The 18,038-nt window shown below is 41.0% G+C and overlaps 1 protein-coding gene across 1 annotated transcript in view; it reads left to right on the top strand.

Moving 5' to 3' along the window:
• Positions 1 to 18,038, top strand: part of LOC115025667 (cadherin-12-like) — an 89,375-nt gene that overhangs the window by 30,672 nt on the left and 40,665 nt on the right. Inside the window, exon 2 of the mRNA XM_029458092.1 lies at positions 3,575 to 3,996. Within this exon, the coding sequence (XP_029313952.1) occupies positions 3,751 to 3,996 (246 nt within the window). The 5' untranslated portion in view covers positions 3,575 to 3,750. The remainder of the gene's footprint in view (positions 1 to 3,574; positions 3,997 to 18,038) is intronic.

Here is an 18,038-nt window from a genome sequence, read left to right as displayed (position 1 = left end):
TTATAGTCTTTGGCCTTAGCCGTGCAAATACAATGTCTTATCAGTGATTTCCCTGTCTGACTAACTTGTTTCCATCATCTCCTCTGCCTTCAGTGCACGCAGTCTATCAGTCGAGACTGTAGTTCAATTGAGGTCACAGTTTTGATTCTTATGGTGACCTCAACACATCAGTCATTGTGAGGCGCTTTTACTGCTGATACATGAAAACAATATGTTCTGTACTTTAATGCATGTGCATCTTTTCCAGTCAGTTCTTTCAAAATGCAGAACATTGTTGAATGTTTACCCACTTACTTACGTTTGTTGTATTCCTGTTGGAATTATTTAATTTCATTAAAAAAAAAACAAAAAAAAAAGTATTGAAAGACATAATATATTAGTAGAAAAGATGAAATCTTTGACATTAGGTCTAATTTCACAGTAAAGAAAATCACTAAACTCGTCCTGTGTTCTAATGTCTTCTGATTACATCACCAGAAGAAAAGCTTAAAAACAGAAGTGAATTCATTAATATTGATTCAATGCAAATGTTGGCTTCATTTGATGTTTTAATGTTATTGCACATTCTGTTGAATGGTGGGAGTGATGGATGGTGTTAGAAACAAAACAAGTTAATAAGAGTGCAAGTGTGATCATCTAAAGCCGTGTAGATCTATAGCTTCTGCAAATATTCCTTAAATATTCCCACAATGCAAAACACTGCAGTTGTTAGAAGGAAAACATATCTAATTAAAGTGTAGACAAAAACAACTTTATCTTCTTCATTTTGATATAAATTCTACATGCATTTCTTTTAATAATACTGTTGCATCCTATAGAGATCCTATATAACACTATTGTTCCCTGGTTGCACTACTGCTGCAGGGAAGTGCACGGGGTTGCATGATCATTAGACAATTCTTGCATCTTTGTATACCGTGAAATATAACGCACGAGTCATCATGACATGTGGAGCATCCTCCCTGATCTAATCTATACGCTTCTACTCAAGGTCTTAATAAACACCTATTTTCTTTTACAATGAAATTCCTTTTTTGAAAACTCTGAAGATTCATTATTTCCTGTCTGAATCATGAATAAGCAGATCCATAACCTTATTAAAACGACTATGACTTCCTTAGCTCTCTGAATGACATGCCAGTCCACAATGCAAAACATTGCTGTTGTAAAAGAAGGGGAACATTACATCTCTGCCTGTATCTATCAAAAAATTAAAGTGTATGCAAAGCAAGCACGTGATCCAGAGGACTCATTTCTCCCCTTCAGCCTGAAGTGAATGCTTACTTATTTGTGTGTCATGTTTATGGTAGCCTTGACGACTAATAGCGTTCTGTGGGAGTCTCTCATGGGTGGTATAATCTGCACCAGCAGATCGGCTTAGCCATATGTTCTTTGATTATTGAAGGTGATGTGTGAGAACGCTGTCAGCCCACTGCGTTGTGTTATCTGAAGACGACACACGGGTCAAGGCTCACAACCGAAGCCCGACACATGCTAATGAACTTATCTCATAAAATATGCATCGAGCCCTCCCAGGGCCGTACAGTGGCAGAGGCGTGATTTTGCAGGAATTATGGGAACAGTCATTTTCCATTATGTCAATGCTAAATGAGGAGTGACCTGCGGGAGCGGCATGTCTGACCCGTGTCAAGATAGTTCCTGCCAATTTTGCACGGAGAACTTCGCAGATCAGTTTTGACTTTTAAGATACTGTGGTGACAGAGAGAATAAATGGATCTGGGTGCACGGCATAACCTTGTTGAAGTAATCTCCCCCCGAAGCCGATGTTCCAAGTCTGTATAATTAATCAAAGACAATGATGTCAATGAGTGCCCCGGTTATGAAATTAGAGACACGCCGTCTTCCATTACTGTACAGCTTATAAGTGCATTAGGAGGGAGAAAGGAACAATACACCAGGTGTGGAAACCAGTCGTGGTTCTCTTCTCTTGTTTTCAGCGCAATTAAGTGTCTGGTAACAAGACGAGAACTGAATGCGTTAGTGATGATATGGTACTAGTCCGGCTTGCAAACAAGGTGTAAACAGCAACAGTGCAATAGGTGTTTGGCTCAATAATGAATGAGGCTTTACAAATGAGGTTAGTTGTGTAATACGTCTTTGTCTTCTATGCATTAGGCTGTGTAATGAAGAAGTGTCAATGAGGAAATCTCATTTTAGTCATCTAATTATAAAAATGTGTTGCCTGTCCAAACATTACCCACCAGACATCAATAAACACAGGTAATTAACATGGTGTAGATTTAAAACCAGAGTTTGTTAGCATAGTCTGGTTTCATTCACAGTATTTAAAGACCACAAGGGGTAGAGTAATCAGTAAGGAATTAGAACATGCAATTCCTTTTTACTCGTAGAACGATAAATGCATGTATTAGGTTAAATTACCTGTTTTAAAGACAGATCAATTTCATCTACTTTGATATAAAATGGAAATCCACTGCATAAACAAGTGATTGAGTCGTTTCAAAATTGTACCAATATATTAATTTTCCCCCTCACTACACTGGTGCATGCAAAATCAATGGCTCACGACACGACAATGCTGTGACATGTGACATCCATCCTATAGCTTATTGTACTTCCACTAAATGACATGAAGTCATAAACAAAACATATGGAAGAAGCCAAATTGAATATTCAATTGCTTGTCTGGGAGCTGGATAATATATTAGTAATCTTCTGTAAGAATTGCCCCATCTTTGAACGTCAGTCAAATGACAAGCTGCAGCAGGCAAAACAATCTCCTGTGGCCATTGGTTGTCAACTCTGTTGTGCTCCTCACGCGAGTGATGTCTGCGAGAAAGTATCTTAAAGAAATCCTTGTGCGCGTTCTTTTTTTGCACTGACATCTCATACAGTATACATGTCAATTTGATATATGAAGTGTCAAAGCATCATGCTATACCTTCAGATGGTTGCCTTCCATGATGCAACATCTGCAGATCTGTCTCAAGTTTTTTGACAAAGGTTTATCTCCATGTTCAGCAGCTTTGATTAAAAACACTAAGGCATGTTTGTGAAGCAAAACATAAAAGCTTCTCAGCACTCTTTCAGCTTCTGTGGGAAATCAAGGAATTGCAGTAGCACTGAAACGGTCTGTAGCACTGTGATATATTTAACAGCAAAAATAAAGTCAGTTTTCACTACAGACACAAGTAATCTAGCCAATTACACAATAGGGCTGAACCAAATCTTTCAGCTTTGATTCATCACAAGTTACAGAAACATTGGGTGGAATAGTCCACCCTTTCATTCCCTCTCTCTTAGCTGTGATGATGACAAAGTATGACGACAGACATTCAAAGCTTCTTTCGAAAACCTCAATAGAAGCTACAAAAACAATAAAAAACACATTTGGTAAAGCCGCATTAGAATACCACTGCACTAGACGGTTCTCTTTGTATAATCTATTACCAGGCAAATAATTATAACAGAAAGTGCCAATAAGTCATTGGTATTTATGAACAAGCTTTTAACACCACATACCTATGACCATTTATATAATGCAGGTAATGTTGGATTCATCTAAACTACACATTTGTTTTCTTTCTTCCAGGTGATGAGCTCCATAAATCTGTGTGGGATCTGACAGAGCAAAGAAAACTCATTTTTGGGGAACCGGCGCAGCCCCCACCGAACCATTCCACATAACCACCTTCACAAGTTGTTTCAGTGTGGCTCAGCTCCCATAACGGGACTTTAACTTGGGGACCTGAACCTCACAGATCGCCAATGCTAACAAGGAACTGCCTGCTGCTGTTCCTTTGGATTCTCGTCGACGAAGGCTCAGTCTCTTCTTTACATCCACCTTCACCACTACTGGGACGGAGCAGGACGGGGAGGGAGCACGCCAAGAGCTTGGTGGGCCCCATGAGGAATGGGGCAGCTGGATTTCAACGGGTCAAAAGGGGCTGGGTGTGGAACCAGTTCTTTGTACTGGAGGAGTACATGGGGTCAGACCCGCAGTACGTGGGCAAGGTAAAAAAAGCCTTATATATTTCCAGCTTTTTATGGTGCAGGATAAGTCATAAATCACACAGTAAGGAGCGGGGGAGAAATTGAATTGGCGGTAAATGGATGGAGCTATAGAATATGAGGGAGATAAAACAGGAGAAAAGTTCAAAACTACTCTGGTTTCAGACGGGAAATAACTACAGAAAGTATCACACTATCTTTAATGAAACATGCATGTACATAATGTGATAATCTTTTGGATAAGGTTGTCCTACACCGTTCCAACAGCCACAAGTTACCCATTTTCATTTGGCCCCTAAGCCTCACCAATCTAATAATGCTCCCGTTGTAAAACTGCCCCTGCCCGTTAGTGGTTTAAGTTATAACTGGTCTCAGGCATGGGAAGAAAATCTATACATGCTAATGGAGCTGTGCGAGCGTTTCTATGTTAGACTAGCCAGAACCTCATGACATTAAAGTGGTGAGAGAATCGATGGCATGGTAGAAATACATTTAAATTACAGTCCTTGTAAAGCTGTCAGCACGTCGTAGTTATGAGCCAGGGGAGATGCTGACGGCAATAAAAAAAAAGACAGCAGAGAGGCCCAATGGCCTGAAGTGCATCCAGTGTGAGATTTATACACATCCCATCAGACACTTCTTTTTGTCCCCCTTCAAACCTGGCCCATCTCTATTCTTAGTAGAGTCATTTGTTTTATTCTCTGCTGTGCTTTAAGACATTCGTAAGTAAACTCTGTGGGGGTTTTATGCTAAAGTTGTAATTTGGCACTCCTAGCTTACATAGGATAATAGTAAGACTGACTTATCTGCCCCAGTGCCGCTGCAATCAGCCCTGACGAGCCATGCTGTTTGTGGAAGTCTCTCTAAAAGCTAAAAGCAGGGGGGGGAAGGCTGCTGTCTGCAGCACTCTTAAGTCACTTAATCCTGAGCTGCTGCACTGCTTCAAAATAATTGACTGATTCTCTGCCATATGAAAAGCATTTGGAGATGAGATCCTCCGACCTTTTGTTGGGACAATCTTAAGGGAAAGGCTTTTGCTTCAAAATGATTGTAGCTGTAACAGGATAAAAGTTTAAGAGAGAATGCCTGGGGACTGAGAGCAGGCTGTTAGTGGCATGTCTTCCATGGAGTTATCAAGTACAATCACAGAGGCCCGTCAGGGTAACAGTTTTATTTTCAAGGCACATAAATGAACTCTAATGGACCATGAGTCTTTGTGTAATGAATGCTTGCCCTATAATACGTCAATGACTAATTGTGGTAATGTATTTCACTCTAGAGTGTAAACATGATTTCCATTCAGTGACCTCAGAGTATTGGGGATATAGTGGCTCAAGCGGCTGCAGCTTTCCCCTCAGTGGCAAGAGTGCTTTTCTGAACCAGATGAAAAAGATCTAAATTATTACCAGGATTAGCCCGATGTCTTAGCTGTCAGCATGCATTGCTCTCAGTCAGCTCTGCATGTTTCCACTCTATACCTTTCTTTCAGCATTAATGAACGTAACATGAACTTTCTTTTCTTGTAGGAGAGTTCTTCAACAGTTATGGCTGGTTTGCAAGTCATTTTATTGTTTATCAGTTAAATACAACAGGCTCATGCTGACTGTTGAGCTTCATCTCTTGTAATGTGTATTAACATTTCGGGGAACTTTGTGAAGCTTTATTCTTTATAATCGTCGATTGTTGCCAATTGTATTACCATAAAGGCAGTGCCCTCTAAAGAGGCAACAGAATCAGACGCAGGGCCTTTTATTTGTTTGCAAAGTTGGTTAGAAAGCATATCTCACACTCCAAAGACATGCAGGTTAGGCTAGTTGTTGACTCTAAATTGCCCGTAGGTGTGAATTGTTCTCAGTCTATACAAGTCAGCCCTGGGAATGTCTTGCGACCTGTCCAGGGTGTACCAAGCCTCTGTCCCAATGTTAGCTAGGATCGGCTCCAGCCCTCCGCAACCCTGTAAAGCAGGGATGTCAAACTCATGTTAGTTCAGGGGCCACATGCAGCACAATTTGATCTCAAGTGGGCCGGATCAGTAACACCACAGCATAATAACATAGAAATAACCACAACTCCACATGTTCCCTTTGTTTTAGTGCAAAATACATTCTGGAAATGGTAAAAGTTTATGAACATTAAGAAAAAGGTGCAATTTCAACAATATTATTTACACATGTGTTACAACGTACTGATCAGTGTGTCTACAAAAGGCACAAGACATTCAGTCACAGGTATCTGGAACTGTAGTGACTGTACTCATTTTGACACTTTGCAAAGTCGTCCCGCGGGCCGGATTGGACCCTCTGGCGGACCAGCTTTGCCCCCCGGGCCACATGTTTGACACCCCTGCTGTAAAGGATAAGTTACTTACGGACGTATGGGTTAATATAGGAGCGGCTCAGGAGGTAGAGTGGTCGTCCACCAGTCCTTAGGGCTGCTCCCTAAATGTTGATTATTCCAATCATGGTTTAGCCTCGTCGCATTTTGTCCTTTGCATCCTTTTTTGGCTGCACGAGTGTACTCTTTAAATATATTCGTGAGGTGGCAGGGTTGTTATGTGATGTTTCCATTTGTGTTTACACGTACTGGCACACAATGAGAACCATCAACTCTTTTCTTTAAGAAGCAGTGGTACTTTACATGTTAAAAGCACAAAGCAGGTAAAAGTCACTTCTTATTTATTTGTGGCGTTAAGATCTTGTCAGCTGCTACTTAACTCTGACCTCTCGATCAATTTAAATTGTTACGTCAAGCTTTTAGCTGAGATTGTTTGCCTCACAGTAACAAAAGACAATATTATTCAGAAATGTGTAATTCTTCCAACGTTGTGGAAGCCTTGCTGAAGGGATCGGCCATTTACCAAAAGCTGACCATGTCGGCAATAACAATAAAATATAACAGCCAGATCACTACTAATTAGCGCTGGCCAGTAAAAACATAGTTCATTACTAACAATATGCAGCAATTGTGTCAGTATTGACGGCATACAGAATGCAAGACAACAGCTAGAGGAGAAAGGGAGGAGGAGGACAGCCACTGATGATGGAGTAGAGCGTCGGAGTACCAGTGTTACGGATCATCTAGCTTTCCTATTAACTGGTGACTGTTGCCTGAACGCACCACTGGTTGCTTGTAGTGACGGCAGATGTTTGGAAACAACATGATAACATTTAGTTGTCCTTGTGAATGCCTAATTGTTGTCAAAATATACTCATCTTAGACTGCAGTGAACCTACACCACTCACAGGAAGTATCATGTTCATAATAATAAAAAGATGTTCAGCATTGGAGCACCTCTTTGTTCGCAACACATCAGGTTTAGCATCTCAGTGCTATCCCACTTCATGGTGGACAACATGTTTCAGGACAGTGAAATCCAACAACACGCTTGTCGGAACAATAGTTGACCCTCCTAAACAGGTGACAGCGATCATGTGACGCTGGCTGCAGTGTACGCACAGAACAAGCAACAGGAGTCCCCAGTTCACCTGGTGGAGAGTTAGCAGACACCATGTTAAATGCATTGTCGTGGACACATGCAGCCACAATCCAAGTTGCAAGGTTGTCGGCTGTGTGTGCCTGGCATAACGTTACCCGGTCAGGGTTCCTGCCAGTGAACTGAAAGCCCAGCGGCTCTCCATGCGTGTCTGACGGTGAGTAATGTTATGAAGTTATCAGTAACCTTAGCTGTACACGTAGCAGTGCAGCGCGTGTACAGCTATCCGTCAGTGAATAAATGCTTGCATGCCACCGAAGGAGGAAAGCTACAAAGTTAGCAACAACTCCGAGTCAAACTCACTTCAATTTTTGCAGTTATGCATTTTGTTATATAGGTTAATATAAAGGGTGACAGGTGTGTGTCAATGGAGCGCTGCACTAAAAAGGAAAGGGTCTGTTGTATTTCACGTCATTGAGGTTTTTATAATTAAATCAGTTACCAGTTATCAGTTACTGGGCGTCGGCCTATCAAAAGCAAATATAACACAAAACTGGCATTCCAATTACATGCATACGCGTCTTAAACATACATTTTATAACATCATGAGGCATAGGTAGTCTTGTGCAGGGAAGGAACAGCTCTAGCTTCACATGCTGTGGTATATTTCAGATTAATGAGTGCAAGCAAAGCAACACTTATTTTCTTCTGCGACACCAGTAGAAAAAGATGCCATGTCTGCATTTCCACTTGTTTTGGTAAGACTACAAAATAAAGAGAATACATTTAAATTCAGGCTTTTATAGCATTTAATGCATGCAACCTCATTTAAGAACAAAAGCTGAGAAAAACAACAAGTAGCAGTAATATATGCAGAGTGATCTCACACAGACTATTCTTGTCTCTTGAGCAGGAAAGTTGAGTTAGCAGACACTAAACATGAAGTGAATGTTCGAACACCTATAGTTGCAGTTGGGAGCTGAAACTTAATTATCCTTTTTGCTCCCTAAGGTGCAAATAAGGTCGTGACAGGATTGTTGATCCTGTCAAGGATGACGTTGCAAGGCGCTGAGCACTACCAATAGTCCCTCTGCATGCATTTAAAGAAAGGTGGTCACAATGTCTCAAGAGTTCATAGAAAAGACAGGGTACAAAGGATTTATAAAACATTTAAATAAGGTTTATTGCTCTTCTGGGTGAAATGAGATGCCACAATAAATACAAATACATCATTATAATTTCAGGACCGTCTTCCGCTCCAGTTTTAAATAGATATGAATAATTATTCTGTCACTTGAAGTACAAATGACCCACGAGAACGTATCGATTAGAAATCACTTTGAGCACTCTCATTGCATATTTAATTCAAGCCTCCATGTTGTGAGCTTCTGACAATCTCCTGTTGGAAACACATTATTGCAGATTAGCAATTAAAGCCCAGAAGGCTTAAGGAGTAAATGCAACAACCCTGTGTGCTCACAACTAGGTAACGCTGAGGCCTTTCCTACGGTGAGCAGATTATCTGCAAGACAAATCTTTGTTGTGTTGTTGTGTTGCTGTGTATCAAGCCGAGCCGCTTCCTCCCGCTCTGTTAAACTCTCCTGAGTTCAGCAGCTACTTTTTAGCATTTCTTTCTAGCATCATGGCGCTCTCACTTTGAACATAACGGTCATGAATTGCCGGTTGACACATTTTTACCTAGAGTTATAGTAATGCGGCCATTTAGAACCCACTTAAAAAAGGAACCGTCCTTGTCATTTCGAAACATGACAGATAATTACCATTTGCAATCTCGATAATGAGGGTCTGGACCCACGTATGGACAACCTGGTCTCTAGATTCTTAGTCCATCTAAAAAAAAAAAAAAAGCCATAAATATCTTTGCATGTCAGAGAGACTCTACTGCATTACCTCCCACTGAGAGCAACTCTGACAACACCGTGATCTTTTTATACAAGTCATGGGGAACATAGCGAGGCAATGTGCAAAACTCTCTCAAAGGGGAATAAACAAATTATACACTTGGCAAGAAAATGCAGTAAGGGAATCAGTTCCATTAAAAAAAAAACTCTACCAACGCTGCAGCCATTAAGTTCAGGAAGCAAAAATCATACCCATAACAGCACATGCACTGAAGGTTAAAGCGAAATCCAATCATTTAGATAGTCACACTTAGGACCTATAAAAGAGGGAAAAGACGAAAAGTCTCAGTACCTTTTATTGCAATACAGAGAATGGGATGGCATGAGGTGGCACGCTCCAATGCCCCGCTTCACACACTTGAAGACAAAAGGTCGCTCATTTAAATACAAGTCAATAAACCACTTCTGCTAGAAAGGGCAGCCCCGTTTCTCCTACAGCTTGTTTATTCCATTGCTTCCTGCCTGACAAGGAATGACCATCCTTCTTTTTATTGATGGCTCTTCCTCTCCGCCCCACCCCACCCCACACCACACCTGGCCGAGATTTATCACTGATGTGAAGCCCGCAATTTAATCTTTCAATGAGGACCTATGAGAAGGACATAACAAATGCTTCAACGAGACTTATGTACCAGGTCCAACAAAGAGATTCAATCACCTGACCGTATGAAATGTACCAGCCTTACGAGTCATAGTGTGTTATACATGTTTAAATATGCTCCAGTGCTTTGGAATTTAGCATTAAAAAGCCCTGAAGAGGCGCATATAAAAAGCAGCAACCCTGTTAACTCACTATGGTGTTGATAGCCACTGTTGTAAAACACTGTAGTGAGGCTGGCCGCAAAGTCAGCAGGTAAATAACATCGAAGCCAAGATCACAGCTTTAAAACTTAATTGCTTTGCCGGTTTTGCCAAACAAAAAGGTCTATCGAGTGACCCGAGGTAAAGTAAGGCGGCTACATGGAGTCTGAGCAAAATGAAAAACAATAACCTTGTGCATCATGCCATAAAGCATGTCTAATGTAGGAACTGATTGTCTGACACAACAATACTGCAATCACTGAGACGTGTAATATAACATACAAGTACAAATATCAGCAATTACATGACCCTTGATTCTATTGTCAACACTTTTATATCAAAACACATTATTATTTATATAAAATGTGTATAAACTCTCCTTTAAACTGCCGATACATGATCTTATCCTTAAATTCGTCTAGAAACACGTTGCCTAAGTAATTCACTGTCAAATTCAAAGTAATTTGAAAGGATGGCTCTCCTGCAGGGTGTGCATGAGGTGTGCATGAGGCGTGCATTAGGCGTGCATGAGGCGTGCATGAGGCGTGCATGAGGCGTGCATGAGGCGTGCCAGTGATTCAGCCGCTCGTTAGAACATATTAAGAGGTTGAGGGCAGTTACAATTGGAATGCATGTTGATGATGAATGTTACGGGACATTCTGAAAAGAACATCTGAAATACAAGCTAATGACACTATTCATCTGTCCTGCCAAAGTAATACATTTCATATTCTTTGTCCTCACGGGGTAATGGATGAATTGCCTGGATGATATTTCCCAACTGTGTGCTAATGCTCTAATCAGTATCACTTACTACCGTGGTCAACATCTTCCATTTGTTCCTCGACATTGATTGGCAGGATTGTTGTGATTCTGGGTAGAAAATTGTATTCTGTATGTTGTATTAATATCACTATGTTGTTTAATCAAGTGTGATATAAGGAAAGGGAATCAATCATTAACCCCAGTTTCTAAGATCAATAACGATCATGTACATTCGTTTGATGTCAAAAATCCTTTGTACATCATGTTGTTCGCTATTCAACCTCACGTGGAACAACGTATCTTTGGAATGGATGCTAAAGCGGCTTCTTATTGAATCTTATTAATTCCTCAGGACACGTTTAGATATGTCTTTCTACAACTGTAGTTGAGATATGCAGAGCACGGAATTTGAATTGCACTAATACAGATCCAGGTGAAAACAACGGCTTCTGTTAGTCAACACACACAAGGCTATATCTGTCAATCTCTCTCCCCTCAAACACACACATCCCTGAGTTTTATGTGGTTGCATATCTACCAGTATAGCTTCCTGTGTGTATGCATTTTCCCCTCCATCCCCATTACCTGACTGAGGCATGACACAACCCAGATAGCAAGCGCCAAGCTGTCAGCAGCAAAGAAATGGCACGGAAACCAATATCGATCAGCTATAATAAGCTCACAGCGTCTGACACTGTGTTCTCTTTCTATCAGACTACCTGCGGAAACTTATCATGCAACCAGCAGTGATGATGTGGTATGACATGGCACCAGCCAGACAATGCACAGACTTGCAGCCACCTACAACATACCAATGTGTCAACTCCCTGCCACTCCGACTACACCACTGGTGCTGGTAGGACAGTGGATGAGTGTGTTGGACTGAAGGGTAGTTTCAGACTTAATGAATAGCAGCATACAAATAAAGTCAAGACAGCAGTAGGGCCAGGGATGCATACAAAGCAACAATGGATGCAGAATGAGTTACACTGATTCACAGTATGTGCAGTAGTTAGATTTCTTATAAGTGTTATACGCCCTGATTTTGCCTAAAGTGTAACACCTTTAAATAACGATCAGAATCTCTTCCCAAAAGGGATTACAACAAATGGCCTTGTTGCACCAGTAAGGAGACATTTATAATTTACCAGGATACATCGCTCCTTCAGCAAAGTGCATTCAGAGACTTTGGCAGGAAAGCTATGGAGGGTTGGTCAAGGTTTGAATGGCTGTATCGAAATACGATATCCATCCATCAGTCAAATTAATGCAAAACAAGGGGGCCAATCATGTGACCACAATATAAACAATTCCACCTTTTGGTGCTTTACACACCAGATATGTAAGTGTATATTTTGTATCAGACAAGAAAAAAAAAAAGCAGTTTAGTTCCAGTTGGACTTCACAGGATGTAAGCCGCTTGAATGTTTAACTGCATTTAAAGATGTGAAGAACAAACACATGTTCGCCCTTTGCAGAATGTTTACTGATCTGTGACTGCACTAAGGTTGCGGGGGGATTCAGGGAACAATGTTGTCTTGCCATCAGCCACCATATGCGTTCCTGAGTGGAGCTCCACATAATCCTGGGTGCAGAAATCCAATTACAGCATTTTATACATAGGTTGCTTACATTCTCCCCTGAAGTCACTCAAATTAAATCAATACGTGCGTTTACTGCGTAGCCAATGAGGGACCATGTGCTGCAAATCATGAAAGAAGCAGGAACCCCCTCCCCCTCTCTCAAAGCCAATAATCCCTGTGGGCACAATCACTCTCCTAAGTATGTTACTATTCCACAGCCAGTACACATAAGACAACATTCTTCCCATTGGTACCAGTATTTGTGTAGCTTCAGTGTAGTGAAAGTATTCTTCACAATTAGAAGATGAGAAATGGGCCTGCCAATATTTGTTTCGACAACACTCCTGATGCACTGGCTGGCCTTCTGCATTACCTCGACTTTTCCAGACGAATGGTTAGAGACAAACATTGGTGGAATGATAAGTCACAGCTTTGAATCCTAAATTGTCGCCAGCATGTCCATAAAACTCCATAAATCCTGGCAAAATGAGGTGGAGAAAGACTGAACAGCGACATGATCACTGAAACAAAAAGGCATTAACTCACAATATGGAAATGTGAAATGTTTGACAGTCTCTAAAGAAACGTGCCGACATAATTATTCAAACAGATGGTGCGAGTTTAGATGGCAACAGGAATCTTATTTCAGTCCCTACACCACTACCCGTTTCTTTTTATAGCTGCCATGTCAACTGGTACCCTGAGCAGCGCATCTCGCTCATTATGCTGATCATGAAAAGCGTGGCAGTCTCGGAATAATATAATCTTACGTCTCTACGAGCGACATTCTGCAGATGCTTTGTGGCAACCAGGTTTGCTTTTGGATTGACTTAAGGTCATCAGTAAAGCCATCACTTAACCTTGTATCGTCGTGGATATTTATCGCTCACAACATTGTGGTGTGAAACAGAGGAATCAAAAAAGCACAGATATTAGTTTAACAATTATTTAGTTGCAACACAAACAATAACCATGAGAACACTACCTGCTTCCAAGCACAGCCGAGTAGAGCTCCGACTCATGAAGAGAATCTAGCCCTTATATAGGAGCCGTTTTACACACACACACACACACACACACACACACACACTTTCTGAAACCCAACCTTTCAATCATCAACACCAATATGGCGCCACGGCAATCTAAACAATGTGGAGGTCATCTTCTCATTCCTTTGAGAAGCCCCCTTAACTTCCTGAGGGCTTGGGCCTCATGTTATGTCTTCAGACCTGAACATATGGAATACATCATTAGTAAACTTAATGAATAAGACATTGATTATTAAGTGCATCTGAACAGTATGTTAGCCCATCATTTGAGAGCAACCGTCACGTAAAGGAATTTGTTTCCTCTTTATTACAAACACTCATTTTCTTTTGCCGCAGCGAGAGGACGGCTGTGGTTCTGCCTCTCGTCGATGGAGCCCACCGGGTGTATTGTGGTTTAGAAGAAGCCCTTGTCCGCCTCCCTATTAATGAATATTTTGATATAGTTGAGCACCATTGTTAGAGTAATGGAATCTTTAATTAATATCAATGAGGCAATGTGCCCATTCTTTTTTTATAAATTGCATTTGCATTTCTTTTTCATCTTTAATTGTGCAGTTATGAATCGTGTGCAGGTTCCTCTCTCGGGTACTTGGTATTGAATAAACTGCAAATGTGAAAAATATGTCTTTTTGTTTTCTTGTCAGTCAAAAAAGGAAAACAAAGTATGAAAACCCCATTAATCATGAATACAAAGTAATCATTTATTCAATAATATGAGCATTCCCACTATGCAGGGTTTATTAATCCAGCTTCAGTTAATGTCAGTGTTTGGAGAGTATATCCATATAGTGCCATCTACATGGTAACATGATGGAAACACCTAAATTATATCGTGCAATCCAAAATAACAGATACTCCTGTGAACCTACAACGAGTGTGTGTGTGTGTGTGTCAGATTAAGACGAACATTTTATAATAATATAAATCACAATCTGTGCATCCAAAATATCTGCAACAATTATATTTTCACCGAGGTGTTTGTTGTAATTTGTGTGTTTTTCTTGGCAAAGTCTAACAAGTAGAATATTGTGGCCGGTATTATAACGAGGCTGCATTGTTGCCACAGCTCATCTGCCACTCTGATCTCCGCTACGCCATGACGCCAAAAGCAGTCACAACTCGCATCGCGTTTAGGAATGAGATTGTTGTTCATGTCATCTGCCTAATAGCACAAAACTAACAATCTAGTACAAATGATGCCGTGGATCAAACGAATGGATTGCAAAAGATTACAGGATTACAAAACAATAGGAAACAAGATGGATAATAAATTAACGGAGACACAAAACAGCTACTCTTGTTGCAGGATCCCCTTTTTACTATCTGACGGAAACACAAGGTGCTGGAATGCACAATGTTTTATTAAAAGACGAGGGCACCGCTGGCAGCACACCTCGGGGCAACACTATACCTACACTGCTGGCAGCGCAAAGGCCCACAAGAAATAGTCCCTTGCACTGAAAATGCATTTGTTGGATGTTTGCTTTTGTCTCTGTATTAACTATAGTTATAAAAAAACAATCCATCCCCTCGTGCAGCTACATTTTACAAGTTAAAGTTCATAAATGTTTCAGATAAAACAATTATGAAGACTCGCATCACTCTAGCTCAGTAATTATTGCTTTGCAGACTCGCCTACAAACATGCCAGATAGGCGATTTCACACAACCGCAGTAATGGAGAACTATGATCATTACTGCTCAAATAAGTACTGCAGGCGCAGGCACACACACACACACACACACAATATATAATAGAACAGAGTACGGCCTTATATGTCTTTATACAGAAGACATGGCAGAATTGTGCAACTAATTTAATCCATCCCTGATCAAAACCATCACAGGATCAATTACTTGCCATCAAAGATTATTTCGCTGAAATCAAAATGCACGGCAACATTTCACAAGTCAACAATTACAATCCAAAATAAAATCACTTTTATAGTTTAAACCCATAAAGATGAAACCCAGCTGGATGTGCTAAATAATATTGAACATCACCTACATTTGGTCCGATGACATGACTGACAAATACATTTTAATAATAATAATAATAATAATAATAATAATAATAATAAGTGACAACATTTATAAGAAATGATTAGTCTACACCGCCAACACAGGACAAAACCATAATTCATGCACGTCTGTGTGGTACAGCGACCAACACAGTACAGCGCAGCAGTAATGCAGCAGAGAGAAGAGAAGGTCCTACCTTTCATAGTGAGGCGTGAAGTGTGTTCAACCCGTCATCCTGTCCATTATGCCATCGGTGTGCAAAACCATCAATATCCCATCCCTATACACACACTTTCATACGTACCAACTGTTTGTTTGTTTTACACAATGAGATTTAAAACATGTTCAGAAAGATGTTTTGTGTAGTAAAACATACCATACAAGCACAACAATTCACACAAAGGCAAATGTGAGCAAAGCAACCAACAAAAGCAGAATGACACGGCGGCCAGCAACCCAACATCATATCATAGGCTATAGCTAGGATATAATAATGTAGAATAAATAATAGAATGTCACTTCTCTACCAAATGCATGCACAACACACACACATCAGACTGGGCAACAGGCTGAGTTTGAAATAAATGTCCTACTAGTAATAAATCTCCACATGCCAAAAGTATCGAAGGTCACATGAATAAAGTATCAACATTGATGTTCAATACGATAAACTGTGTTGCACTGCATTACATCAGACACCTTCAATAACTCATGTTTCTAAGTTTCGACAACATGCTTTAATACAATAATGATATGATTTAGATCCTATTATCAACACTGACAGTCAATAAATCATAATGAATTATCGCCCACCTCCACACACACACACACACACACACACACACACACACACACACACACACACACACACACACACACACACACACACACACACACACACACACACACACACACACACACACACAGCAGCAGAATAGTGACCAGCGCGGAGGCTTTTCATCACGCATCACACAGCCAGGCAGTCTGCAAGCACCACAGATAGAAGAAAGTAGCCATGTCCTACCTTTTGAAGTCACGAGCCATATAGTCCACACCCAAGTTGACACCAGGAATACAGGGAGATGGTGAATGAAGTTCACCTCCTGGAGTCCTGCTCTGTAAGGGTCGCTGGAACAGACAGACCTGAACCCAAAAGCACGGCACAGAGACCGGCAGAATATAATATAGTTCAGTTTACTCAGTAATCCAGGCAGGGTCAAATACCGGTAAATCAGTCCAAAAGGCAAACAAATCCAGTAAGGAGCAGGCAGAAGAACCGGAGTCCAGAAACAGGCAGCAGGGTCAAAACGGACAGGTCAGGAAAACTAAACGGGTAAACTAGACGATCGCTGGAGAGCTTGGCAGGAAAATACAAGACAATCTGTCAGGGAACAAGTGGGAGAGAACTGGTATGCATCCTCAGAGAGAACTAATGAGGGAATGAGAAGCAGGTGAGGAGATGGGCTGTGGAAACCAGGTGAGGGGAATAAGTTGATTGCAGGCAGAGAGGATGAACCAGGATCTGAAATGATGAGAGAATTACTGACAAGGTGAAAACAAATGAAAACAAACTAATAGTGGGTGGAACGCGTGACATGCTCAGTCTCGTTCTAGTGGAGGAGAACATGTCAGTTGACGTTAAAGGGTTAATGGTCCAGAACGAGTGTACACCTGTTCAGTGATGTGCGGTGAGGTTCATGGCTGGGGAGGTCAGAGTCAGATTTACAAATATATGAGCCCAACTGAGTAGATTATTCACCATCATGGCAGCATGAACATTGACTACTGGTTATGTTTCATATCTCATATCAGAATTCTTTATACACACACAGTAAGGTGCATATTTGGATGTTACATTTATAGCGGCTCAGAGAGGTACAGGTATTGGGCTCACGTGCGCCCTCTTCAGTGCGGCACAGTGCTGTCTGCCTCTCCTGGTGTCTTCTCACTGTGGCTTTATGTCACATCAGCGAGACTAAATATGTTACACACATACATTACATACATCATGCGCATTCATTTACTTCTTCTCTCGCCAAGTGTCTCAGTGGGGCGTGCACACCTGCTAGCTAACTGTCCTCCTGCGCAGTTTCCTGTGTCAAATAAACCAATTGAAATACCTGGAGACGTTTCTTAGTGTACCGTTTCTTCGCGGTTGTCTTGGCTTTGGTGAAATGTTGTATTTAAAACGGCTTTATGTAGCAGTACATACTGATGTAGACAAAATGTAGCATGCAGCATGCAAAAAAATACAAAGGCAACGTTTCCACCTGGGAGGCAGTCTGCAACAGGAAATGAAGAAACCCCAAATTGCCCAACAATGGCCAGGATTCAATGTTCCAATTATAGCGTGATATGTGTTGTCGTTCCTTGTTTGGTCTCCTTGTAGTAAAAGTATAAACAGCTGGTTTAACTAAAGAAAACGATGCATGAACCTGGGATAATCTGTACAGTCAACAGGGTTAGAAGCC

This window comes from Cottoperca gobio, chromosome 20 (assembly GCF_900634415.1).
Source record: "Cottoperca gobio chromosome 20, fCotGob3.1, whole genome shotgun sequence".
NCBI classification, from domain to species: Eukaryota; Metazoa; Chordata; class Actinopteri; order Perciformes; family Bovichtidae; genus Cottoperca; species Cottoperca gobio.
Note: the sequence above shows the minus strand (reverse complement) of the source record. Positions and strands in the feature narration are given on the sequence as shown.